Source organism: Pseudophryne corroboree, chromosome 1, assembly GCF_028390025.1.
Source record: "Pseudophryne corroboree isolate aPseCor3 chromosome 1, aPseCor3.hap2, whole genome shotgun sequence".
NCBI classification, from domain to species: Eukaryota; Metazoa; Chordata; class Amphibia; order Anura; family Myobatrachidae; genus Pseudophryne; species Pseudophryne corroboree.
The window spans coordinates 321532178-321559162 of NC_086444.1; the positions used below are offsets into that span (position 1 = coordinate 321532178).

At 48.0% G+C, this 26985-nt stretch overlaps 1 protein-coding gene across 1 annotated transcript in view; it reads left to right on the top strand.

The window, feature by feature from the left end:
* The first annotated feature begins 8965 nt into the window (after positions 1 to 8965).
* The window catches only part of AACS (acetoacetyl-CoA synthetase), a 386016-nt gene continuing 367996 nt past the window's right edge, over positions 8966 to 26985 (top strand). The window contains exon 1 of the mRNA XM_063964600.1: positions 8966 to 9164. Within this exon, the coding sequence (XP_063820670.1) occupies positions 9035 to 9164 (130 nt within the window). The 5' untranslated portion in view covers positions 8966 to 9034. The remainder of the gene's footprint in view (positions 9165 to 26985) is intronic.

The window sequence follows — 26985 nt, forward strand, 5'->3', positions numbered from 1 at the left end:
TACAGGACTGGGTCCTGGTGACCACGGATGCAAGCCTCCGAGGTTGGGGGGCAGTCACTCAGGGAAGAAACTTCCAAGGACAATGGTCGAGTCAGGAGGCTTCCCTACACATAAATATTCTGGAACTAAGGGCCATTTACAATGCCCTAAGTCAAGCAAAACCCCTGCTTCAAAACCAGCTGGTGCTGATTCAGTCAGACAACATCACGGCGGTCGCCCATGTAAACCGACAGGGCGGCACAAGAAGCAGGATGGCGATGGCAGAAGCCACAAGGATTCTCCGATGGGTGGAAAATCACGTGATAGCACTGTCAGCAGTGTTCATTCCGGGAGTGGACAACTGGGAAGCAGACTTCCTCAGCAGGCACGACCTCCACCCGGGAGAGTGCGGACTTCATCCAGAAGTCTTCCAGCTGATTGTAAATCGTTGGGAAAGGCCACAGGTGGACATGATGGCGTCCCGCCTCAACAAAAAGCTAAAAAGATATTGCGCCAGGTCAAGGGACCCTCAGGCGATAGCTGTGGACGCTCTAGTGACACCGTGGGTGTACCAGTCGGTTTATGTGTTCCCTCCTCTTCCTCTCATACCAACATAGGCGTGCGCAGCTCATTTTATTAGGGGGTGCACCCCCCCTGGAGGGGCATGTCTAGCACCGCCTTTTGGGCGTAATAAGCACCGCCTTTTGGGCGTGTCTAGCACCACCCATAGACATGTCTAGAACTATTTTACATTCTCTCAGTAAAATCACATGGCTTAATCTAATTTCTCCCTAATAATAAAGTAGATATAATATACCCCAGAGAAAAAAAAAATTAAATATAATGGTGCGACCACCAGGCAGTACTGATGGTCTGCTATGGCATAACCCTGAGTGCTAGCTGCCGCTGTACCCTATTCACTGCTTACACTTCCCCAATCTATCCCTGACCTAGTGGCGGAACTAGATGCATATGCATTCCCCTCCCCACCCCCACCCCACACACACCCCTTGCACCCCACAGCACTACACCCTAATTTTGAGTGGGCCACTCTGAAAAGTACGGGAGATTTATTGAGCCAAATGGGAGGTGATCATGAGACCGCCTGACGGAAAACTGGCACCGTGCCCGCAGAGTGGCTTTCTAGCGCTCACTCCACTGCAGGCACACTGGTGGTCGGTATCCCGCTGTCGGGATCATGACAGCCGGGATCCTGGCTGCCGGGACGAACATTTCCATTTTAATATAAGACAAGTAAGGTTAGAATTTACACAGGTGCCATCAGAGCCTCATTTGCCTCTTTCTATGCCAACAGACCTTTCCTATGCAATACACCAGCATTTGTCACACATGTCCCCATGCTCAGCAGCTACTGACAGTAGTGCCCCTTATTCACATTATGAGACAAAATTCACATTATGCCACAGAGTATGAGACGAAATTCACATGACCCCACACAGTATGAGCTAAATTCACATTACGCCACACAGTATGAGACAAAATTAACATTACGCCCCACAGTATGAGCTGAAATTCACATGACCCCACACAGTATGAGCCAAATTCACATTATCCCACACAGTATGAGACAAAATTAACATTACGCCCCACAGTATGAGCTGAAATTCACATGACCCCACACAGTATGAGCCGAATTCACATTATACCACACAGTATGAGCTGAAATTCACATTACCCCACACAGTATGAGCTGAAATTCAGATTACACCACACAGTATGAGCCGAAACTCATATTACGCCACACAGTATTAGACAAAATTCACATTACACCACACAGTATGAGCCAAAATTCATATTACGCCACACAGTATGAGCTGAAATTCACATTACGCCACACAGTATGAGCAAAAATTCAGATTATACCACACAGTATGAGCCAAATTCACATTACGCCACACAGTATGAGCCAAACTTCACATTACGCCACACTGTATGAGCCGAAATTCACATTACGCCACACAGTATGAGACGAAAGTCACATTACACCACACAGTATGAGTCGAAATTTCACCCTTTGACATACAGTATGAACTGAATATTTATTATTAATAATGTGTTATACTATTGTAATAACGGTGAGCACTACGGGGGTATTATGTGTATCTGGCACTGCTGGTGGCATATTGTTTGCCATAATGTGAATTCCGGCTCATACTGTGTGACATAACGTGTGTTTTGGATCATACTGTGTGGCGTAACGTTAATTTTTGAGGGATACAAATAATCCATAGTAATTAAAAAATCCAAATTTAACATATTAAACAGAGCTGTCTCAGTGACACACTGACAGATAGCGTGTGTCTTAAGGCCCATACACACTGGGCGATTTTTGCCCAGTGTGTATGCACCTTTACACTCTCTGCTGAGTGCTGAACTGTCTCAGGCTCGCTCAGCTGTGTCCTCCGCTCTGGTGGCGGATCCGATTCATCCTGAGAGGAACGCTACCTGGGCTGGGCCTGTGATGTTGGCGTGGCTGGCGGTGGCAGTTACAGGACAGTGAGGACACGGCGCAGAGGCAAATGCAGGATTTTTATGGGGGGGGGTTCCATATATATATATATATATATATATATATATATATATATATATACAGCAACAGTCAGGCGGCACTCACGGCGGAACAAAAGAGACAGATGCCTTGCAGAGCTATCAACGTTTCAATGTATAAATCAATACATTTTCATCAGGACAACTTTTATACATCGTTTATACATTGAAACGTTGATAGCTCTGCAAGGCATCTGTCTCTTTTGTTCCGCCGTGAGTGCCGCCTGACTGTTGCTGTGTATTTGGGAAGGGCTCTGTCCTATTTCCTCCTGGAGAGCACCGGCATTATCAGTTATTACAGCTATAAACGGAGTGCCGCCTGACAAGCTGGATTATATATATATATATATATATATATATATATTCAGCAAAAACAATGGCCGGCACTCCTAGGAGATGTTAATAATTAAACTACATCACAGCATGTCACCAATCACGTAGTACACATACACACACAGCATACATTGACACAGTAAACTCAATTAATAGTGAACATACACATAGATAATATACATACATACATCACATATAGCAGTAGTATACAACATGCATATATACAGTAGAGTAGACACACACAGTAGCATAGATATACACAGCAGACACAGCTGACACCATAGTATACATACTGTAGTGTACACACATATCTTTTTCACCAAAAAGTAAAACACAGCCACCATAATTGCATATAGACGCTGCCAGCCCCTGCCGGGTCAGCGAGAGCCCGCCCAGCCAGCATCTTTAATCAAAGACGCCCGCGTACCCATCCCCCACCGGACCCGCCACTACCGCAGTTACCCCCTAACATGCGTCTCATACCTACAGACAGGAGACGCTGCATCTGACTAGGCCAGTCCACCCCCATGAGAAGAAAAATGCTTGAGGAGCAGCTCTCACTCACCCCCCTGCATGTGCATAGCCGCTGGAGGAGACTGGAGAGCGCGGGCGGGAGGCGGAGCTTGACATCAGTCACCCCCTGTGCGGCTGCTGCGCTGGGCAGCCGTTCGTGACACCAGCATGAGCCTCTAGAATTATATTGTCCACGGCGGCGAGCGGCAGGCGCAGCAACACGGTTTGTCAGTGTCAGACTGCAATGAGCAGCGCTGGCACTGCGGCGGCTTATCGCGATCATCGCAAGCGTGGAGTGCGAGGGGGTGCCGGACATTAGGGGGTGCCTGTGCGCACCAGGCACCCCCCGTGCGCACGCCTATGAATACCAAAGGTACTGAGGATAATAAGAAAGAGAGGAGTAAGAACTATACTCATCGTTCCGGATTGGCCAAGAAGGACTCGGTACCCGGAACTACAAGAAATGATCTCAGAGGACCCTTTACCTCTGCCGCTCCGACAGGACCTGCTACAGCAGGGGCCCTGTCTGTTCCAAGACTTACCGCGGCTGCGTTTGACGGCATGGCGGTTGAACGCCGGATCCTGATGGAAAAGGGCATTCCGGTTGAAGTCATTCCTACGCTGATAAAAGCTAGGAAGGATGTGACAGCAAAACATTATCACCGCATATGGCGAAAATATGTTGCTTGGTGTGAGGCTATGAAGGCCCCAACAGAAGAATTTCAGCTGGGTCGATTTCTGCACTTCCTACAGTCAGGAGTGACTATGGGCCTAAAATTGGGATCCATTAAAGTCCAGATTTCGGCCCTGTCTATTTTCTTTCAAAAAGAACTGGCTTCACTGCCTGAAGTTCAGACGTTTGTTAAGGGAGTGCTGCATATTCAGCCACCTTTTGTGCCTCCAGTGGCACCTTGGGATCTCAACGTTGTGTTGGATTTCCTAAAATCACAATGGTTTGAGCCACTTCAGACCGTGGAGTTGAAATATCTCACGTGGAAAGTGGTCATGCTTTTGGCCTTGGCTTCGGCTAGGCGTGTGTCAGAATTGGCGGCTTTGTCATGTAAAAGCCCCTATCTGATCTTCCATATGGACAGGGTAGAATTGCGTACTCGTCCCCATTTTCTCCCTAAGGTGGTATCAGCGTTTCATTTGAACCAACCTATTGTGGTGCCTGTGGCTACTCGGGACTTGGAGGCTTCCAAGTTGCTGGATGTAGTCCGGGCCCTGAAAATCTATGTTTCCAGGACGGCTAGAGTCAGAAAAACTGACTCGATGTTTATCCTGCATGCACCCAACAAGCTGGGTGCTCCTGCTTCTAAGCAGACTATTGCTCGCTGGATCTGTATCACGATTCAACTTGCACATTCTGCGGCTGGACTGCCGCATCCTAAATCAGTCAAAGCCCATTCCACGAGGAAGGTGGGCTCTTCTTGGGCGGCTGCCCGAGGGGTCTCGGCTTTACAACTTTGCCGAGCTGCTACCTGGTCGGGATCAAACACGTTTGCAAAATTCTACAAGTTTGATACCCTGGCTGAGGAGGACCTTGAGTTTGCTCATTCGGTGCTGCAGAGTCATCCGCACTCTCCCGCCCGTTTGGGAGCTTTGGTATAATCCCCATGGTCCTTACGGAGTACCCAGCATCCACTAGGACGTCAGAGAAAATAAGATTTTACTCACCGGTAAATCTATTTCTCGTAGTCCGTAGTGGATGCTGGGAGCCCGTCCCAAGTGCGGACTTCTGCAATACTTGTATATAGTTATTGCTTAACTATACGGTTTTTTGTTCTGAGCCATCTGTTTAATGAGGCTCAGTTGTTGTTCATACTGTTAACTGGGTATAGTTATCACGAGTTGTACGGTGTGATTGGTATGGCTGGTATGAGTCTTACCCTGGATTCCAAATCCTTTCCTAGTAATGTCAGCTCTTCCGGGCACAGTTTCCCTAACTGAGGTCTGGAGGAGGGGCATAGAGGGAGGAGCCAGTGCACACCAGATGTAGTACCTAATCTTTCTTTAAAGAGTGCCCAGTCTCCTGTGGAGCCCGTCTATTCCCCATGGTCCTTACGGAGTACCCAGCATCCACTACGGACTACGAGAAATAGATTTACCGGTGAGTAAAATCTTATTTTAGTTTTAAATTACAACTGGAGTAGCTGGCCATTACTCTCATGTCTGCCTCTTTGCCGCCAGGCATGTCTTTGTGATGGGTGGCTGTAGGTGGCTGGCCTGTCCAAAATAATTACAATTGATACTGCCAATGGGGCAGATGCCGTTCTGCCCCCTTCAAAAAACTGCAGTACTCCTTGGAAGGAAAACCTCTGTTCTTAGGTATGGCGATTTATTCTTGCCAACTTGTTAAAATAATATCTAGTAGCACCTGATACACTTCTGGGGGTGTGTGGGGGGGCATTGGGCAGCCCTCCAACCTCCAAGTGGGTCTCACATTACGATGTCAGGGGGATTTGATATTTCGTAATGACAAATTGCCTACATCAGTCAGTGTGTACGGGTGATTGCGCGCTTCCGCGGTCTCTATATAGCGATATAGCTAGCAACCTTGTTATTGCTAATGAAGGACAGAACATGATCGATCGTTCCATCCTTCATTAAACTCATTCTAATGTGTACGGGCAATTCACGTTCAAGGGCATATGTTCCAATGTCGGAACAAATGCCCGTCACTCCAGTGTGTACCCAGCCTTAATCTATGTTGTAAGTAAAATATCTACGTTTAATCAATTGAGTGACATCCAGCTGTAATAACGGTATCCGGACTCCAGGTCGACACACCTTAAGTCGATACCATAAATAGGTCGATGTGGACAAAAGGTTGACATGGTAAAAGGTCGACAGAAGTTTTTCACTTTTTTTTTTCCATTTTTTTTTTTTTACTTTTCATACTTTACAATCCACGTGGACTATTATTGGGAACGGTAACCTGTGCCGAGCGCAGTGATAGTGGAGCAAGGCACTTTGCCCGAAGCTCGCGAGTCATGCGAGGGTACACGGTGCACAAATTGGGGTTCCCATTACGAAGAAAACGAAACAAAAAAAACATTAAAAACCCTTGTCGACCTTTATCCATGTCAAACTGTTGTCTGTGTCGACATCGTTCTGGTGTCGACATAAGGCGTGTCGACCAATTGGTGTTGGACCAAGTGGTGTCGAACTAATTGGTGTCGACCTTGAGTCCCAGACCCAAAATAACATATTAGCAGGACTTTTAAATGTGCATTATAAGCTGAAAACCAATATGACAACAAAGCTGTATGAAGCCTTGGATGGCTGCATGCGGCCCCGGGTGGTCTTCAGTATGCCGACTGTCGGGATCCCGGCGCACAGTATACCGGCACCGGAATCCCGACAGCCGACACTTTTTCTCCCTCGTGGGGGTCCACGACCCCCCTGGAGGGAGAATAAAATAGCGTGGCGCGCGTAGCGAGCCCGCAAGGGGCTCATTTGCGCTCGCCACACTGTCGGTATGCCGGCGGTCGGGCTCCCGGCGCCAGTATGCTGGTCGCCGGGAGCCCGGCTGCCGGCATACCATACTACACCCTGCGGCCCCGATGCCACCTTTTTGCCCAAACAGGCCTTGTTACGCTAGTATTCACATTATGACAGTTATACTGCATTTGATTGTCAAGTTATTGTTAGTCACATAAAATACACTTCAATAAAGATTAATTTAGAAAAGACCACATAATTAGAACAAGTAAGAATTGACTATAATGTAAATTGGGCGACCAAACTAATCAAGGGCATGGAGACGCTAGAATACGAGGGAAGGCTTGCAAGGCTAGGCATGTTTACATTGGAAAAGAGGAGACTAAGAGGGGACATGATCAACATCTACAAATATATAAGGGGTCAATACACAGAGCTTGGGAAGGACCTGTTTTCTATAAGATTAGCACAGAGGACACGTGGTCACTTGCTTAGGTTAGAGGAGAGGAGTTTCCGCACATTGAGGCGAAAAGGTTTTTTCACAGTAAGGACAATACCTGTTTGGAATTCCCTGCCTGAGAGGGTAGTAACTGCGGACTCAGTCAACACCTTTAAGAATGGGTTAGATAAATTCCTATTGGATAAAGATATTCAGGGTTATGGTGCGTAGGCACGCATTATAGTTAATATAACTAGTCCTAACATAAAAATAACTAGTCCTATAATAAGACTGCATAGGAGACCAAAAATAGGTTGAACTCGATGGACAATTGTCTTTTTTCAACCTTGGTTACAATGTTACTATGATATAGAACACGGGTAACCATCATATGGTTAACCTTCGATGGTGCAGTCAGTGCATAACATCGATGGCAAGTAACCAATTATGCATAGGCATTGATGGCCATCCTTACTGTGGGGCATGGGGACCAATCCGGTGCAGGCACAGCAATGCGACAGGGGTGTGTCTAAGCTCTGTGCCCACTGCATCAGCAAAACAAAAAAACATGGCAAACCATTGATGGTTAATAGCGATCGATGGTTTATGGCCATCCCTAATATGGAAACAAGGGTGTGGGAGCAATTCAATCAGCCATGGGACTTATGGCTTTTAGCTCCCAGGTTAAGTGCCCGAGCTATTCAATTATATAATGCTGTAAGCCCCATCTCTTGTGGTAAGCCAGCTAATGTGCAGGAAGGCCAGGTACACTTCAAAAAGTACACTTCAAAATGTAGAAATGGGAGCCTGCATCGTGCAGTGCGTACACAGTTGCACGATGCCGAGGCCGATGGCGAGATGTAGGATGCCATGCTGCATTTGGCAGCATGGTATAGTACATGATATCTTCTGGTTGGCCGTGCTGCACAGCCGAACGGAAGATATTGCATGCGACCCACAGGTGTGCGCAGTTGGCATACACACTTAACAATATGCCCAATTTGCCTGTAAATTATAAATCAGCCCGATATTCTTTAAATGTGTGCCCAGAGCTATGCAATTACTGCACGCACTTTAAGCCTTGAGGATGCACTTAATGCAGAGGGTGCAAAGCGAACATAAAGCTACGTTAAGTGCAGCCTCAGGGCTTACCGCGGGCAGTAATTGAATCTCTCCAGGCTCTTAACCCTGAAGCTAAAAGCCCACAGTACGTCTTGTGGCTGACTGAATTGCCACCATGGATTTAAATACTGCAGTTAGACAATATTAAAACATTAATTCATTTACAAGGAAAGGTCACATCTTTTAACATGGGTAAATGCCTTGAAATTGTGGTCAGGTCTATGGATACCCAGTGCAATACTGTGATACACAGTGCAATTCATGACTGAGGCAGCCAGGGTGCTATTCTGGTGAAACCCAAATGCTATAGTTATAAAGGGAAAAACAACTACAGTATGTACCCCAGTGGTAACTTCACTTAGTAACCTGCAGAGAAAATGCTACTTTTTTACATACTACATGCCATTTAAATGTGTTCAGTCACCTTCATTAGTAAAAAGGCTAAACATTGCTAGTTTGAACAAAATCAGAAGCAGCAAAACCTCGCAGCAGAGTACGAGGGTGTGGCACTATTTTATTCCGCGGAGGAATACAATACAGTAGTTAGTTACCACGCTTACATGTACAAAACAGCGTGTCAGAGTGAGAGAGAGTGAGAGTGTCAGAGGCACAGAGCACAACACACATACATCCAGCATGTCTAGGAAGGAGGAGCCGATGGAGGAGATAATGGAGTCCAAAGTGATGTGGTACCCCGATTCCAAGAAAATCACCCAGATGGATGAGTTCAGGGCCAGAGTGAATAACAACTGTGGTCTTAATCTGGGTGAGTGATGATCACACGGGAAGTAAACGCTGGCAGTATGTGACATTATAGTGACAACTAAGTACAGTAGGTGGTACAGTGAATGCACTTACATGTCTCCCAGAAGTGCACAGGGAAATTAATGATTTGCAGTCATTTATAGTTACATGTAATGCAGTGCTAGCATGCAAGGCTGGATGCAAATGGGAGTTTGTGTTTAGGATTTAGTGATGGGTAACTTGGTTTTTGGACAACACTAAATCACAAAAAAAAAGAAATATGATGCTGGTATATGGCCTTAGTGGAATTTTTCATACAGTACCTGAGTGGAAGAGAATTAGGGTGTGTAGTCCAAGGCCCCCAGAAAGGAAGAGTATCCAATGTGATATACCTGTATCCAACACAGTCTACCTGTAATAGGCAATTGGCGTCACTAGTTTGTAATCTGTACATTAGTAAGTTGTTTGGTGATTTACTCTTTTTAGTGTTTATTACACTTTCTTCTCCCCAAACCAGCTATAAAGTACTAGATCAGTACAATATTCTGCCATGGTGAACTTGTTTTTGTGTAATATTCGCACATCAATTGATTATTCACTGATTATCTTTTTTACCCTTGGTCATTTTTGATTACTTGTTACAAAAGCATATGCTTTTGTAATTAAACTGATCAAATGAAATGCCTAATATATTTTTTAGTTAATTTAGAAATTCCCAGAGGATGATTAAATTATGAGCAAGTTCTGGTTGTGTCTTGCACACAATGAGTCCCGCACAGGATGTTTGTAATACCGAACATATATCATTTTTATAATGCACTGCAATTTGCTGTAATGTGTGCTGGAGGTGATTGTGCGATTCTACAAAGCGAACTCGCATGTAATAGATGGGGACCGTTTGTCGGGATGCCGGAGGTTACAATGCCGACGCCGGAATCCTGACAGGTGGTGAAATCCTGCCACCAGAATACCGGTGCCACAGGCTTTTCTCCATCTGTGGGTATCTACAACATAGAGGGAGAATAGATCTTGTGGCAAACCACCGTGCCTGCAAGGGGCTTTCTAGCACTCGCCCCGCTGCCGGAATACTGGTGGCCAGGATCCTGCAGCCGGGATCATGACAGCTGGGATCCCGGTCGCCGGTAAAACATATGTATTCCGCTCCTCCGTTCAAAGGCATTTTTAACACTAGGTAAAAGGGGTCTACTACGGTATGGGGGCGCTCGGTATCCCGGCGCCCAGCATACCAGCACCTGGATATATACCGCCGGTATACTGGCAGCGGGACGAATGCAAAAGGGCCTCTTGCGGGCTAGCTGCGCTCGCCACGCTACGTGCGTCACGCTATTTATTCTCCCTCCAGGGGTGTCGTGGACACCCCAAGAGGGAAAATAGTTGCTGGTATGCCGGCTGTTGGGATTCCGGCGCCGGTATGCTGAGCACTACGATTCAGACAGCCGGCATATCAAGTGCCACCCGGTAAAGGTATGTGACACTAGAATTTGTTGTTATTGGACATGTACCCTTTGGTGTTTGAGCTTTTTTTTTTTTTAATGCTACAGTAGTAAAGCTGGATACACACTATATGATCTATCGTCCAATATAACATGGATCAGAACAATACATCGTACACTTGTGTACTCCAAACAGTCATTCATTGAATCATCCTATTGGATGTGCTGCATGTCCATATTAGCATGCACTACTATAGAGCCAGGTGACGGAGGGGGGGAGTCGCCTTCCCCCCGCTGCCGGCCGTATCGGCCGTCGGGCAGCTCAGCGGCGGGTCAACAAGTGTGTAGGGCTCATTAGATTTGGGTGGGGTCTGTGTCAAACTGAAATCTAAATTGCAGTGTAAAAATAAAGCAGCCAGTATTTACCCTGCACAGAAACAAAATAACCCACCCAAATCTTAAGGTGTGTACACACGGTGAGATCCCTGCTATGTTCGATTTTGACTATGCGATTTCCCTTGTACACCCCCAGAGCCCAGATAGCACAGATTGTACAGATTTTGACTATCTGTGCTTGAGATTTTGTCTATGTACGATTTTGACTATGTGCCAATTTTGACTATACTTTGTACTAGATAGTCAATATTGACTTGCCTGCACAGTCTATCTAGCCTTACAATACTGGCCCACGGGAGCGTGCATTTGGATCGAATCTGTATCGCAGGCTGCCTAATGGTGTGTACACACGGTAAGATTTTTTCTGACTATTTTGACTATATAGTCAAAATTGTAAGAAAAGTTAGTGCAGATCGCAAAGTGAAAGTCACCTTGCGATCCCGATTCGATGCCGATGCGCGTTCGGCATCGCAAGAATAGATAGACTGTGCAGGCAAGTCAATTTTGACTATTATAGAAGAGATATTCAAAATTGACACTTAGGGGTATATGCAATTGCCGGCGATTCGCGGCAATTTTTCGCCCGTTTTTTAATTCGACACAATTCGACCGTCGAATTCCGGCAGGTGGGTGCCGGAATTCTACATATTCAATAAAAAACGGATTCGACAGTCCCGCTGTCGAAAAACGTCCGATTTGACGGATTTTGATTAGATTTAAAAAAATGTTAAAAAGACGGGAAAAAACAGTAAAAAACCCGAAAAAAAATTGCGTGGGGTCCCCCCCCCTAAGCATAACCGGCCTCGGGCTCTTCGAGCCGGTCCTGGTTCTAAAAATCCGGGGAAAAAACTGACAGGGGATCCCCCGTATTTTTAAAACCAGCACCGGGCTCTGCGCCTGGTGCTGGTGCAAAAAATACGGGGGACAAAAAGAGTAGGGGTCCCCCGTATTTCTCTGACGTCCTAAGTGGATGCTGGGGACTCCGTAAGGACCATGGGGAATAGCGGCTCCGCAGGAGACAGGGCACAAAAGTAAAAGCTTTAGGATCAGGTGGTGTGCACTGGCTCCTCCCCCTATGACCCTCCTCCAAGCCTCAGTTAGGTTTTTGTGCCCGGCCGAGAAGGGTGCAATCTAGGTGGCTCTCCTAAAGAGCTGCTTAGAGTAAAAGTTTTATTAGGTTTTTTATTTTCAGTGAGTCCTGCTGGCAACAGGCTCACTGCAACGAGGGACTTAGGGGAGAAGAAGTGAACTCACCTGCGTGCAGGATGGATTGGCTTCTTAGGCTACTGGACACTAGCTCCAGAGGGACGATCACAGGTACAGCCTGGATGGGTCACCGGAGCCGCGCCGCCGACCCCCTTGCAGATGCTGAAGAGAGAAAAGGTCCAGAAATCGGCGGCTGAAGACTTCCCAGTCTTCTTAAGGTAGCGCACAGCACTGCAGCTGTGCGCCATTGCTCTCAGCACACTTCACACCAACGGTCACTGAGGGTGCAGGGCGCTGGGGGGGGCGCCCTGGGCAGCAATGAAAGTACCTATGCTGGCTAAATATACATCACATATAGCCTCTGGGGCTATATGGATGTATTTAACCCCTGCCAGGTTGTCAGAAAAACGGGAGAAGAAGCCCGCCGAAAAGGGGGCGGGGCCTATTCTCCTCAGCACACAGCGCCATTTTCCCTCACAGAACTGCTGGTGGGAAGGCTCCCAGGCTCTCCTCTGCACTGCACTACAGAAACAGGGTTAAAACAGAGAGGGGGGGCATTTTTGTGGCGATATTATTACATATTAAGATGCTATAAGGGAAAACACTTATATAAGGTTGTCCCTGTAAAATTATAGCGTTTTGGTGTGTGCTAGCAAACTCTCCCTCTGTCTCCCCAAAGGGCTAGTGGGGTCCTGTCCTCTATCAGAGCATTCCCTGTGTGTGTGCTGTGTGTCGGTGCGTGTGTGTCGACATGTATGAGGACGATGTTGGTGAGGAGGCGGAGCAATTGCCTGTAATGGTGATGTCACTCTCTAGGGAGTCGACACCGGAATGGATGGCTTATTTAGGGAATTACGTGATAATGTCAACACGCTGCAAGGTCGGTTGACGACATGAGACGGCCGGCAAACCAATTAGTACCTGTCCAGGCGTCTCAAACACCGTCAGGGGCTTTAAAACGCCCATTACCTCAGTCGGTCGACACAGACACAGACACGGACACTGACTCCAGTGTCGACGGTGAAGAAACAAACGTATTTTCCATTAGGGCCACACGTTACATGTTAAGGGCAATGAAGGAGGTGTTACATATTTCTGATACTACAAGTACCACAAAAAAGGGTATTATGTGGGGTGTGAAAAAACTACCTGTAGTTTTTCCTGAATCAGATAAATTAAATGAAGTGTGTGATGATGCGTGGGTTTCCCCCGAAAGAAAATTATTGGCGTTATACCCTTTTCCGCCAGAAGTTAGGGCGCGTTGGGAAACACCCCCTAGGGTGGATAAGGCGCTCACACGCTTATCAAAACAAGTGGCGTTACCGTCTCCATATACGGCTGCCCTCAAGGAGCCAGCTAATAGGAGGCTGGAAAATATCCTAAAAAGTATATACACACATACTGGTGTTATACTGCGACCAGCGATCGCCTCAGCCTGGATGTGCAGCGCTGGGGTGGCTTGGTCGGATTCCCTGACTGAAAATATTGATACCCTTGACAGGGACAGTATTTTATTGACTATAGAGCATTTAAAGGATGCATTACTATATATGAGAGATGCACAGAGGGATATTTGCACTCTGGCATCAAGAGTAAATGCGATGTCCATGTCTGCCAGAAGATGTTTATGGACACGACAGTGGTCAGGTGATGCAGATTCCAAACGGCACATGGAAGTATTGCCGTATAAAGAAAAAGACACCGTCTTTCAGCCTCAGTCCTTTCGTCCCCATAAGGGCAAGCGGGCAAAAGGCCAGTCATATCTGCCCAGGGGTAGAGGAAAGGGAAGAAGACTGCAGCAGGCAGCCCCTTCCCAGGAACAGAAGCCCTCCACCGCTTCTGCCAAGTCCTCAGCATGACGCTGGGGCCGTACAAGCGGACTCAAAGGCGGTGGGGGGTCGTCTCAAGAGTTTCAGCGCGCAGTGGGCTCACTCGCAAGTGGACCCCTGGATCCTACAAGTAGTATCCCAGGGGTACAGATTGGAAATTCGAGACGTCTCCCCCTCGCAGGTTCCTGAAGTCTGCTGTACCAACGTCTCCCTCCGACAGGGAGGCAGTATTGGAAACAATTCACAAGCTGTATTCCCAGCAGGTGATAATCAAAGTACCCCTCCTACAACAAGGAAAGGGGTATTATTCCACACTATTTGTGGTACTGAAGCCAGACGGCTCGGTGAGATCTATTCTAAATCTGAAATCTTTGAACACTTACATACAAAGGTTCAAATCAAGATGGAGTCACTCAGAGCAGTGATAGCGAACCAGGAAGAAGGGGACTATATGGTGTCCCTGGACATCAAGGATGCTTACCTCCATGTCCCAAATTGCCCTTCTCACCAAGGGTACCTCAGGTTCGTGGTACAGAACTGTCACTATCAGTTTCAGACGCTGCCGTTTGGATTGTCCACGGCACCACGGGTCTTTACCAAGGTAATGGCCGAAATTATGATTCTTCTTCAAAGAAAAGGCGTCTTAGTTATCCCTTACTTGGACGATCTCCTGATAAGGGCAAGGTCCAGAGAACAGTTGGAGGTCGGAGTAGCACTATCTCAAGTAGTTCTACGACAGCACGGATGGATTCTAAATATTCCAAAATCGCAGCTGATTCCGACGACACGTCTGCTGTTCCTAGGGATGATTCTGGACACAGTCCAGAAAAAGGTGTTTCTCCCGGAGGAGAAAGCCAGGGAGTTATCCGAGCTAGTTAGGAACCTCCTAGAACCAGGCCAAGTGTCAGTGCATCAATGCACAAGAGTCCTGGGAAAAATGGTAGCTTCTTACGAAGCGATTCCATTCGGCAGATTTCACGCAAGAATTTTTCAGTGGGATCTGCTGGACGAATGGTCCGGATCGCATCTTCAGATGCATCAGCGGATAATCCTGTCTCCAAGGACAAGGGTGTCTCTTCTGTGGTGGCTGCAGAGTGCTCATCTACTAGAGGGCAGCAGATTCGGCATTCAGGACTGGGTCCTGGTGACCACGGATGCCAGCCTGAGAGGCTGGGGAGCAGTCACACAGGGAAGAAATTTCCAAGGAGTGTGGTCAAGTCTGGAGACTTCTCTCCACATAAATATACTGGAGCTAAGGGCAAGTTACAATGCTCTGAGCCTAGGAAGACCTCTGCTTCAAAGTCAACTGGTGCTGATCCAGTCGGACAACATCACGGCAGTCGCCCACGTAAACAGACAGGGCGGCACAAGAAGCAGGAGGGCAATGGCAGCAAGGATTCTTCGCTGGGCGAAAAATCATGTGATAACACTGTCAGCGGTGTTCATTCCGGGAGTGGACAACTGGGAAGCAGACTTCCTCAGCAGGCACGAACTCCACCCGGGAGAGTGGGGACTTCATCTGGAAGTCTTCCACATGATTGTGAACCGTTGGGAAAGACCAAAGGTGGACATGATGGCGTCCCGTCTGAACAAAAAACTGGACAGGTATTGCGCCAGGTCAAGAGACCCTCAGGCAATAGCTGGGACGCTCTGGTAACACCGTGGGTGTACCAGTCGGTGTATGTGTTCCCTCCTCTGCCTCTCATACCCAAGGTACTGAGAATTATAAGACGGAGAGGAGTAAGAACTATACTCGTGGCTCCGGATTGGCCAAGATGGACTTGGTACCCGGAACTTCAAGAGATACTAAGAAGGGACTTGCTTCAGCAAGGATCATGTCTGTTCCAAGACTTACCGCGGCTGCATTTGACGGCATGGCGGTTGAACGCCGGATCCTAAGGGAAAAAGGCATTCTGGAAGAGGTCATCCCTACCCTGGTCAGAGCCAGGAAGGAGGTGACCGCACAATATTATCACCGCATTTGGCGAAAATATGTTGCATGGTGTGAGGCCAGGAAGGCCCCCACGGAGGAATTTCAACTCGGTCGATTCCTGCATTTCCTGCAAACAGGACTGTCTATGGGCCTCAAATTAGGGTCCATTAAGGTTTAAATTTCGGCCCTGTCGATTTTCTTCCAGAAAGAATTGGCTTCAGTTCCTGAAGTCCAGAAGTTTGTCAAGGGAGTACTGCATATACAACCCCCTTTTGTGCCTCCAGTGGCACTGTGGGATCTCAACGTAGTTCTGGGATTCCTCAAATCACATTGGTTTAAACCGCTCAAATCTGTGGATTTGAAATATCTCACATGGAAAGTGACCATGCTGTTGGCCCTGGCCTCGGCCAGGCGAGTGTCAGAATTGGCGGCTTTGTCTCACAAAAGCCCATATCTGATTGTCCATTCGGACAGGGCAGAGCTGCGGACTCGTCCCCAGTTTCTCCATAAGGTGGTGTCAGCGTTTCACCTGAACCAGCTTATTGTGGTACCTGCGGCTACTAGGGACTTGGAGGACTCCAAGTTGCTAGATGTTGTCAGGGCCCTGAAAATATATGTTTCCATAGAAACATAGAAACATAGAATTTGACGGCAGATAAGAACCACTTGGCCCATCTAGTCTGCCCCTTTATTATTTTATCCTTTAGGCAATCTCAACCCTTTTTTAACCTTGATTCTTTGTAAGGATATTCATATGCCTGTCCCAAGCATGTTTAAATTGCCCTACAGTCTTAGCCTCTACCACCTCTGATGGGAGGCTATTCCACTTATCCACTACCCTTTCTGTGAAGTAATTTTTCCTTAAATTTCCCCTGAACCTCCCCCCCTCCAGTCTCAATGTATGCCCTCGAGTTCTAATGCTTCTTTTCCTTTGAAGAATGTTTCCCTCCTGAACTTTGTTAAGACCCTTTATATATTTGAAAGTTTCTATCATGTCTCCCCTTTCCCTTCTCTCCTCCAAACTATACATGTTAAGATCTTTTAGCCTTTCCGGGTAAGTTTTGTGATGTAGGCCATGCACCATTTTAGTTGCCCTTCTTTGTACACTCTCTAATGTATTTATATCCTTCTGGAGATAGGGTCTCCAGAACTGGACACAGTATTCCAGATGGGGCCTTACCAATGACCGATACAGTGGCATTATCACTTCTTTTTTCCTGCTACTGATTCCTCTCCCTATGCAACCAAGCATCTGACTTGCCTTTCTCATTGCTTTGTTGCATTGCTTTCCTGCCTTCAAGTCACTTGAAATAGTGACTCCTAAATCTCTTTCCTCCTCAGTAGTTTCCATTATAGTACCCTTGATACTATACTTAGCCTTTGGGTTTTTGAGACGGCTGGAGTCAGGAAAACTGACTTGCTGTTATCCTGTATGCACCCAACAAACGGGGGGCTCTTGCTTCTAAGCAGACGATTGCTAGTTGGATGTGTAGTACAATTCAGCTTGCACATTCTGTGGCAGGCCTGCCACAGCCAAAATATGTAAATGCCCATTCCACAAGGAAGGTGGGCTCATCTTGGGCGGCTGCCCGAGGGATCTCGGCTTTACAACTTTGCCGAGCTGCTACTTGGTCAGGGGCAAACACGTTTGCAAAATTCTACAAATTTGATACCCTGGCTGAGGAGGACCTGGAGTTCTCTCATTCGGTGCTGCAGAGTCATCCGCACTCTCCCGCCCGTTTGGGAGCTTTGGTATAATCCCCATGGTCCTTACGGAGTCCCCAGCATCCACTTAGGACGTCAGAGAAAATTAGAATTTACTTACCGATAATTCTATTTCTCGTAGTCCGTAGTGGATGCTGGGCGCCCATCCCAAGTGCGGATTGTCTGCAATACTTGTACATAGTTATTGTTACAAAAATCGGGTTATTATTGTTGTGAGCCATCTTTTCAGAGGCTCCGCTGTTATCATGCTGTTAACTGGGTTCAGATCACAGGTTGTACAGTGTGATTGGTGTGGCTGGTATGAGTCTTACCCGGGATTCAAAATCCTTCCTTATTGTGTACGCTCGTCCGGGCACAGTATCCTAACTGAGGCTTGGAGGAGGGTCATAGGGGGAGGAGCCAGTGCACACCACCTGATCCTAAAGCTTTTACTTTTGTGCCCTGTCTCCTGCGGAGCCGCTATTCCCCATGGTCCTTACGGAGTCCCCAGCATCCACTACGGACTACGAGAAATAGAATTATCGGTAAGTAAATTCTTATTTTTTTACACCAGCATCGGGCTCCACTAGCTGGGTAGATAATGCCACAGCCGGGGTCACTTTTATACAGCGCCCTGCGGCCGTGGCATTAAATACGCAACTAGTCACCCCTGGCCGGGGTACCCTGGAGGAGTGGGGACCCCTTCAATCAAGGGGTATCCCCCCCTCCAGCCACCCAAGGGCCAGGGGTGAAGCCCGAGGCTGTCCCCCCCATCCAAGGGCTGCGGATGGGGGGCTGATAGCCTTTTGAAAATTGAAAGAATATTGTTTTTCTCTGACGTCCTAAGGGGATGCTGGGACTCCGTAAGGACCATGGGGATTAGCGGCTTCGCAGGAGACTGGGCATAACTAAAGAAAGCTTTAGGACTACCTGGTGTGCACTGGCTCCTCCCACTAAGACCCTCCTCCAGACCTCAGTTAGATTCTTGTGCCTGGCTGAGCTGGATGCACACTAGGGGCTCTCCTGAGCTCCTAGAAAGAAAGTATATTTAGGTTTTTTATTTTACAGTGAGATCTGCTGGCAACAGACTCACTGCAGCGAGGGACTAAGGGGAGAAGAAGCGAACCTACCTAACAGGTAGCAGTTTGGGCTTCTTAGGCTACTGGACACCATTAGCTCCAGAGGGATCGACCGCAGGACCCGACCTTGGTGTTCGTTCCCGGAGCCGCGCCGCCGGCCCCCTTACAGAGCCAGAAGTGTTCCGGAAAATCGGCGGCAGAAGACTTCTGTCTTCAACAAGGTAGCGCACAGCACTGCAGCTGTGCGCCATTGCTCCTCATGCACACCTCACACTCCGGTCACTGATGGGTGCAGGGCACTGGGGGGGGGGGGGGGGGGGGGGGGGGGGGGGGGGCGCCCTGAGGGCAATATAAGACACCTTGGCTGGCAAATCATCACAATATATAGTCCCAGGGCTATATATGTGATAAATTACCCCTGCCAGAATCCATAAAAAAGCGGGAGAAAAGTCAGCCGAAAAAGGGGCGGGGCTATCTCCCTCAGCACACTGGCGCCATTTTTTCTTCACAGTGCAGCTGGAAGACAGCTCCCCAGGCTCTCCCCTGTAGTTTTCAGGCTCAAAGGGTTAAAAAGAGAGGGGGGGCACTAAATTTAGGCGCAAATATATGTATACAAGCAGCTATTGGGGGAAAAAATCACTCAGTTATAGTGTTAATCCCTGCATTATATAGCGCTCTGGTGTGTGCTGGCATACTCTCTCTCTGTCTCCCCAAAGGACTTTGTGGGGTCCTGTCCTCAGTCAGAGCATTCCCTGTGTGTGTGCGGTGTGTCGGTACGGCTGTGTCGACATGTTGGATGAGGAAGGTTACGTGGAGGCGGAGCAGAGGCCGATAAATGGGATGTCGCCCCCTGTGGGGCCGACACCAGAGTGGATGGATAGGTGGAAGGTATTAACCGACAATGTCAACTCCTTACATAAAAGGCTGAATGACGTAACAGCTGTGGGACAGCCGGCTTCTCAGCCCGCGCCTGCCCAGGCGTCTCAAAGGCCATCAGGGGCTCAAAAAAAAAACGCCCATTACCTCAGATGGCAGACACAGATGTCGACACGGAGTCTGACTCCGGTGTCGACGAGGTTGAGATATATACACAATCCACTAGGAACATCCGTTACATGATCTCGGCAATGAAAAATGTGTTACACATTTCTGACATGAACCCAAGTACCACATAAAAGGGGTTTTATTTTTGGGGAGAAAAAGCAGCCAGTGTTTTGTTCCCCCATCAGATGAGTGAATGAAGTGTGTAAAGAAGCGTGGGTTCCCCCGATAAGAAACTGGTAATTTCTAAAAAGTTACTGATGGCGTACCCTTTCCCGCCAGAGGATAGGTCACGTTGGGAGATATCCCCTAGGGTGGATAAGGCGCTCACACGTTTGTCAAAAAAGGTGGCACTGCCGTCTTAGGATACGGCCACCTTGAAGGAGCCTGCTGATAAAAAGCAGGAGGCTATCCTGAAGTCTGTATATACACACTCAGGTTCTATACTGAGACCTGCATTTGCCTCAGCATAAATAGTGCTGCTGCAGCGTGGTCTGATACCCTGTCAGATAATATTAATACCCTAGACAGGGATAATATTTTGCTAGCATAGAGCATATTAAAGACGTTGTCTTATATATGAAGGATGCACAGAGGGATATTTGCCGGCTGGCATCCAGAATTAATGCAATGTCCATTCTGCCAGGAGGGTATTAGAAACCCGGCAGTGGACATGTGATGCTGCCTGTAAAAGGCACATGGAGATCCTGCCTTATAAGGGTGAGGAATTGTTTGGGGATGGTCTCTGGGACCTCGTATCCACAGCAACAGCTGGGAAGAATTTTTTTTTACCTCAGGTTTCCTCACAGCCTAAGAAAGCACCGTATTTTCAGGTACAGTCCTTTCGGCTTCAGAAAAGCAAGCGGGTCAAAGGCGCTTCCTTTCTGCACAGAGACAAGGGAAGAAGGAAAAACCTGCACCAGCAGCCAGTTCCCAGGATCAAAAATCTTCCCCCGCTTCCTCTGAGTCCACCGCATGACGCTGGGGCTCCACAGGTGGAGACAGGTGCGGTAGGGGCGCGTCTCGGGAACGTCAGGGACCAGGGGGCTTGCCCACAGGTGGATCCCTAGGTTCTGCAAGTAGTATCACAGGGATACAGGCTGGAGTTCGAGGCGACTCCCCCTCGCCGTTACCTCACATCAGCCTTGCCTGCTGCCCTCGGAGAAAGGTAGTACTGGCGGCAATTCACAAGCTGTACTTCCAGCAGGTGAAATCAAGGTACCCATCCTTCAACAAGGCCGGGGTTACTTTTCCAAAATGTTGTGGTACCGAAACCAGACGGTTCGGTGAGACCCATTCTAAAATTGAAAGCCTTGAACACTTATATACGAAGGTTCAAGTTCAAAATGGAATCGCTCAGGGCGATTATTGCAAGCCCGGAGAATTTCATGGTATCACTGGACATCAAGGATGCTTACCTGCATGTCCCTATTTACCCTCTTCACCAGGAGTACCTCAAAATTGTGGTACAGGATTGTCATTACCAATTCCAGACGTTGCCGTTGGTCTGTCCCCGGCACCGAGGTATTTACCAAGGTAATGGCCGAAATAATTATCCCGTACTTGGACGATCTCCTTATAAAGGCGAGGTCCAGGGAGCAGTTGTTCGTCGGAGTAGCACTATCTCGGGAAGTGCTACAACAGCACGGCTGGATTCTGAATATTCCAAAGTCGCAGCTGGTTCCTACGACGCGTCTGCTGTTCCTGGGTATGGTTCTGGACACAGAACAGGATAAAAAAAGGTTTTCTCCCAGAGGAGAAGTCCAAGGAGTTGTCGTCTCTAGACAGAGACCTCCTAACACAAATACAGGTGTCGGTGCATCAATGCACGCGAGCCCTGGGAAAGATGGTAGCTTCTTACGAAGAAATTCCATTCGCCAGGTCCCATGCAAGGATTTTCCAGTGGGATCTGTTGGACAAGTGGTCCGGGTCGCATCTTCAGATGCATCGGCGGATAACCCTGTCTCCAAGGGCCAGGGTGTCGCTGTTGTGGTGGCTGCAGAGTGCTCATCTTCTAGGGGGCCGCAGATTCGGCATACAGGACTGGGTCCTGGTGACCACGGATGCCAGCCTTCGAGGCTGGGGGGCAGTCACACAGGGAAGAAACTTCCAAGGCTATGGAAAAGTCAGGAGACTTCCCTACACATAAATATTCTGGAACTAAGGGCCATTTACAATGCCCTAAGTCAGGCTAGACCCCTGCTTCAACACCGGCCGGTGCTGATCCAGTCAGACAACATCACGGCGGTCGCTCATGTAAACCGACAGGGCGGCACAAGAAGCAGGATGGCGATGGCAGAAGCCACAAGGATTCTCCGATGGGCGGAAAATCATGTGTTAGCACTGTCAGCAGTGTTCATTCCGGGAGTGGACAACTGAGAAGCAGACTTTCTCAGAAGACACGACCTCTACCCGGGAGAGTGGGGACTTCATCCAGAAGTCTTCCAAATGATTGTACACCGTTGGGAAAGGCCACAGGTGGACATGATGGCGTCCCGCCTCAACAAAAAAGCTACAAAGATATTGCACCAGGTCAAGGACCCTCCGGCGATAGCTGTGGACGCTCTGGTAACACCGTGGGTGTACCAGTCGGTGTATGTGTTCCCTTCTCTGCCTCTCTTACCCAGGGTAATGAGAATAATAAGAAGGAGAGGAGTAAGAACTATACTCATTGTTCCGGGTTGGCCAAGAAGAGCTTGGTAACCAGAACTCCAAGAAATGATCTCAGAGGACCCATGGCCTCTGCCGCTCGGACAGGACCTGCTGCAGCAGGGGGCCTGTCTGTTCCAAGACGTACCGCGGCTGCGTTTGACGGCATGGCGGTTGAACGCCGGATCCTGAAGGAAAAGGGCATTCCGGAGGAAGTTATCCCTACGCTATTTAAAGCTAGGAAAGAAGTGAACGCAAACCATTATCACCGCATATGGCGGAAATATGTTGCGTGCTATGAGGCCAGGAAGGCCCCAAAGGAGAAATTTCAGCTGGGTCGATTTCTGCACTTCCTACAGTCAGAGGTGGCTATGGGCCTAAAATTGGGTTCAATTAAGGTCCAGATTTCGGCTCTATCGATTTTCTTCCAAAATAGAACTGGCTTCACTGCCTGAAGTTCAGACTTTTGTTAAGGGAGTGCTGCATAGTCAGCCCCCGTTTGTGCCTCCAGTGGCACCGTGGGATCTCAACGTGGTGTTGGATTTCCCGAAGTCGCATTGGGTTGAGCCACTTAAATCCGTGGAGCTATAATACCTCACGTGGAAAGTGGTCATGCTGTGGGCCTTGGCGTCGGCCAGGCGTGTATCAGAATTGGCGGCTTTGTCATACAAAAGCCCTTATCTGTATTTTATATGGATAAGGCGGAATTGAGGACTCGTTCCCAATTCCTTCCTAAGGTGGTATCACTTTTTCATGTGAACCAACCTATTGTGGTGCCTGCGGCTACTTGGGACTTGGAGGATTCCAAGTTACTGGACGTAGTCAGGGCCCTGAAAAGTATATGTTTCCAGGACAGCTGGAGTCAGGAAAACTGACTCGCTATTTCTCCTGTATGCACCCAACAAGCTGGGTGCTCCTGCTTCTAAGCAGACTATTGCTCGCTGGATCTGTAGCACGATTCAACTTGCACATTCTGTGGCTGGACTGCCGCACCCTAAATCTGTAAAAGCCCATTCCACGAGGAAAGTGGGCTCTTCTTGGGCGGCTGCCCGAGGGGTCTCGGCTTTACAACTTTGCCGAGCTGTTACTTGGTCGGGTTAAAACATTTTTGTAAGAGTCTACAAGTTTGATACCCTGGCTGAGGAGGACCTAGAGTTTGCTCATTCGGTGCTGCAGAGTCATCCGCACTCTCCCGCCCGTTTGGGAGCTTTGGTATAATCCCCATGGTCCTTACGGAGTCCCAGCATCCACTTAGGACGTCAGAGAAAATAAGATTTTACTCACCGGTAAATCTATTTCTCGTAGTCCGTAGTGGATGCTGGGCGCCCATCCCAAGTGCGGATTGTCTGCAATACTTGTTTATAGTTATTGCCTAACTAAAGGGTTATTGTTGAGCCATCTGTTGAGAGGCTCAGTTATATTTCATACTGTTAACTGGGTATAGTATCACGAGTTATACGGTGTGATTGGTGTGGCTGATATGAGTCTTACCCGGGATTCAAAATCCTTCCTTATTGTGTCAGCTCTTCCGGGCACAGTACCCTAACTGAGGTCTGGAGGAGGGTCTTAGTGGGAGGAGCCAGTGCACACCAGGTAGTCCTAAAGCTTTCTTTAGTTGTGCCCAGTCTCCTGCGGAGCCGCTAATCCCCATGGTCCTTACGGAGTCCCAGCATCCACTACGGACTACGAGAAATAGATTTACCGGTGAGTAAAATCTTATTTTTCCAGTAGTACTACAAGTCCCAGCAAGCCTTTCCCGCAAGCTGGTACTTGGAGAACCACAAGTACCAGCATGCGGGAGAAAAACGGGCCCGCTGGTACCTGTAGTTCTACTAAAAAAAAAATACCCTAATAAAAACAGGACACAGACACCGTGAAAGTAAAAGTTTATTTCATACATGCCGACACATACATACTTACCTATGTTGACCCGCCGACTGCCACGTTTCCAATGTCGCCGACGATCCGGGGTACCTGTGAATAAAATTATACTCACCTGATCCAGTGTCCTGGTCTTTTATTATAATCCACGTACTGGCAAAAAAAAAAAACGAACACCTGAACCAGGCGGACTGAAAGGGGTCCCATGTTTACACATGGGACCCCTTTCCCCGAATGCAGAGACCCCCCCGTGACTCCTGTCACAGAAAGGTCCCTTCAGCCATTCAGGAAGCGCCACTTCGTGGCACTCACCTGATTGGCTCTGCGCGTCTAAGCTCAGACGCGCATTGCACAGCCCCCTCCATTACTTTCAATGGTGGGAACTTTTTGCGGTCAGCGGTGAGGTCACCCGCGGTCAGCGGCTGACCGCGGGTAACCCCACCGCTGACCGCAAAGTTCCCACCATTGAAACTAATGGAGGGAGCTGTGCGATGCGCTGTCTGCCAGCTCAGACGCGCATACAGCCAATCAGGAGAGTGCCACGAAGTGGCGCTTCCTGATTGGCTGAAGGGACCTTTCTGTGACAGGAGTCACGGGGGGTCTCTGCATTTGGGGAAAGGGGTCCCATGTGTAAACATGGGACCCCTTTCAGTCCGCCTGGTCCGGGTGTTTTTTTTTTTTTTGCCAAGTACGTGGATTATAATAAAAGACCAGGACACTGGATCAGGTGAGTATAATTTTATTCACAGGTACACCGTGGATTCTACTTGGACAAGTGGACAGAGGTCGGTGTGTGAACATAGGTAAGTATGTGTGTGTCGACATGTGTGAAATAAAGTTTTACTCTCACGGTGTGCGTGTCCTGTTTTTATTTGGGTATTTTTTTTCCAGTAGAACTACAGGTACCAGCGGGCCCGTTTTTCTCCCGCATGCTGGTACTTGTGGTTCTCAAAGTACCAGCTTGCGGGGGAGGCTTGCTGGGACTTGTAGCACTACCGGAAAAAACAATATTCTTTCATTTTTCAAAAGGCTATCAGCCCCCCATCCGCTGCCCTTGGATGGGGGGGGACAGCCTCGGGCTTCACCCCTGGCCCTTGGGTGGCTGGGGGGGATACCCCTTGATTGAAGGGGTCCCCACTCCTCCAGGGTACCCCGGCCAGGGGTGACTAGTTGGGTATTTAATGCCACGGCCGCAGGGCGCTGTATAAAAGTGACCCCCGGCTGTGGCATTATCTGTCCAGCTAGTGGAGCCCGGTGCTGGTGTAAAAAATACGGGGGACCCCTACGCTTTTTGTCCCCCGTATTTTTTGCACTAGCACCAGGCGCAGAGCCCGGTGCTGGTTTTAAAAATACGGGGGATCCCCTGTCAGTTTTTTCCCCGGATTTTTAGAACCAGGACCGGCTCGAAGAGCCCGAGGCTGGTTATGCTTAGGAGGGGGGACCCCACGCATTTTTTTTTCAGATTTTTACCATTCCATTAAAAAAAATAAAAAAAATAAATATAATATTTTTAAAAATATATAAATAATACTTGTGTCTCCAAAATAGACAAACCAAGTACCTAATCTCTTCTAATATAAATAGATATGCTATTACCAATAAAAAAAACACAAAAAAAAACATGTTTTTATTTTTTTTTATTAGATTCCGCCAGCAAAGTGTGGCGGATTGAAAATGACGAATTTACTGTCTAAAAGCACTGTTGTCGAATTTACAATCTTCAATTGAATATACTTTTGTCGAATTGCCGCATTTGTACCATTGCAGAAATGTCGAATTTGACAAATGTCGAATTTCAAAAAGTCGAATTTGGAAAGTCCGTTTTTTTGACGAAAAGTACTGAGTTGCTTTGTCGAAATTTTTTTTTGGGCGAAAATGTCCCGTTTTTCGACATTTTCGGGAATTCGACCGCAATTGCATATACCCCTAAGGGGGGTAATTCCAAGTTGATCGCAGCAGGAATTCTGTTAGCAATTGGGCAAAACCATGTGCACTGCAGGGGAGGCAGATATAACATGTGCAGAGAGAGCTAGATTTGGGTGTGGTGTGTTCAATCTGCAATCTAATTTGCAGTGTAAAAATAAAGCAGCCAGTATTTACCCTGCACAGAAATAAAATAACCCACCCAAATCTATCTCTCTCTGCACATGTTATATCTGCCCCCCCTGCAGTGCACATGGTTTTGCCCAACTGCTAAAAAATTTCCTGCTGCGATCAACTTGGAATTACCCCCTTAAGCCAAAATCGCACATAGAGGTTAATTCAGAGTTGATCGCAGCAGCAAATTTGTTAGCAGTTGGGCAAAACCATGGCCCTCATTCCGATTGTTCGCTCGCAAGCTGCTTTTAGCAGCATTGCACACGCTAAGCCGCCGCCTACTGGGAGTGAATCTTAGCTTAGCAAAATTGCGAACGAAAGATTCGCAATATTGCGAAAATATTTCTCCTTGCAGTTTCTGAGTAGCTCGAGACTTACTCTTCCAGTGCGATCAGTTCAGTGCTTGTCGTTCCTGGTTTGACGTCACAAACACACCCAGCGTTCGCCCAGACACTCCCCCGTTTCTCCAGCCACTCTCGCGTTTTTCCCAGAAACGGTAGCGTTTTTTCACACACTCCCATAAAACGCCCAGTTTCCGCCCAGAAACACCCACTTCCTGTCAATCACACTACGA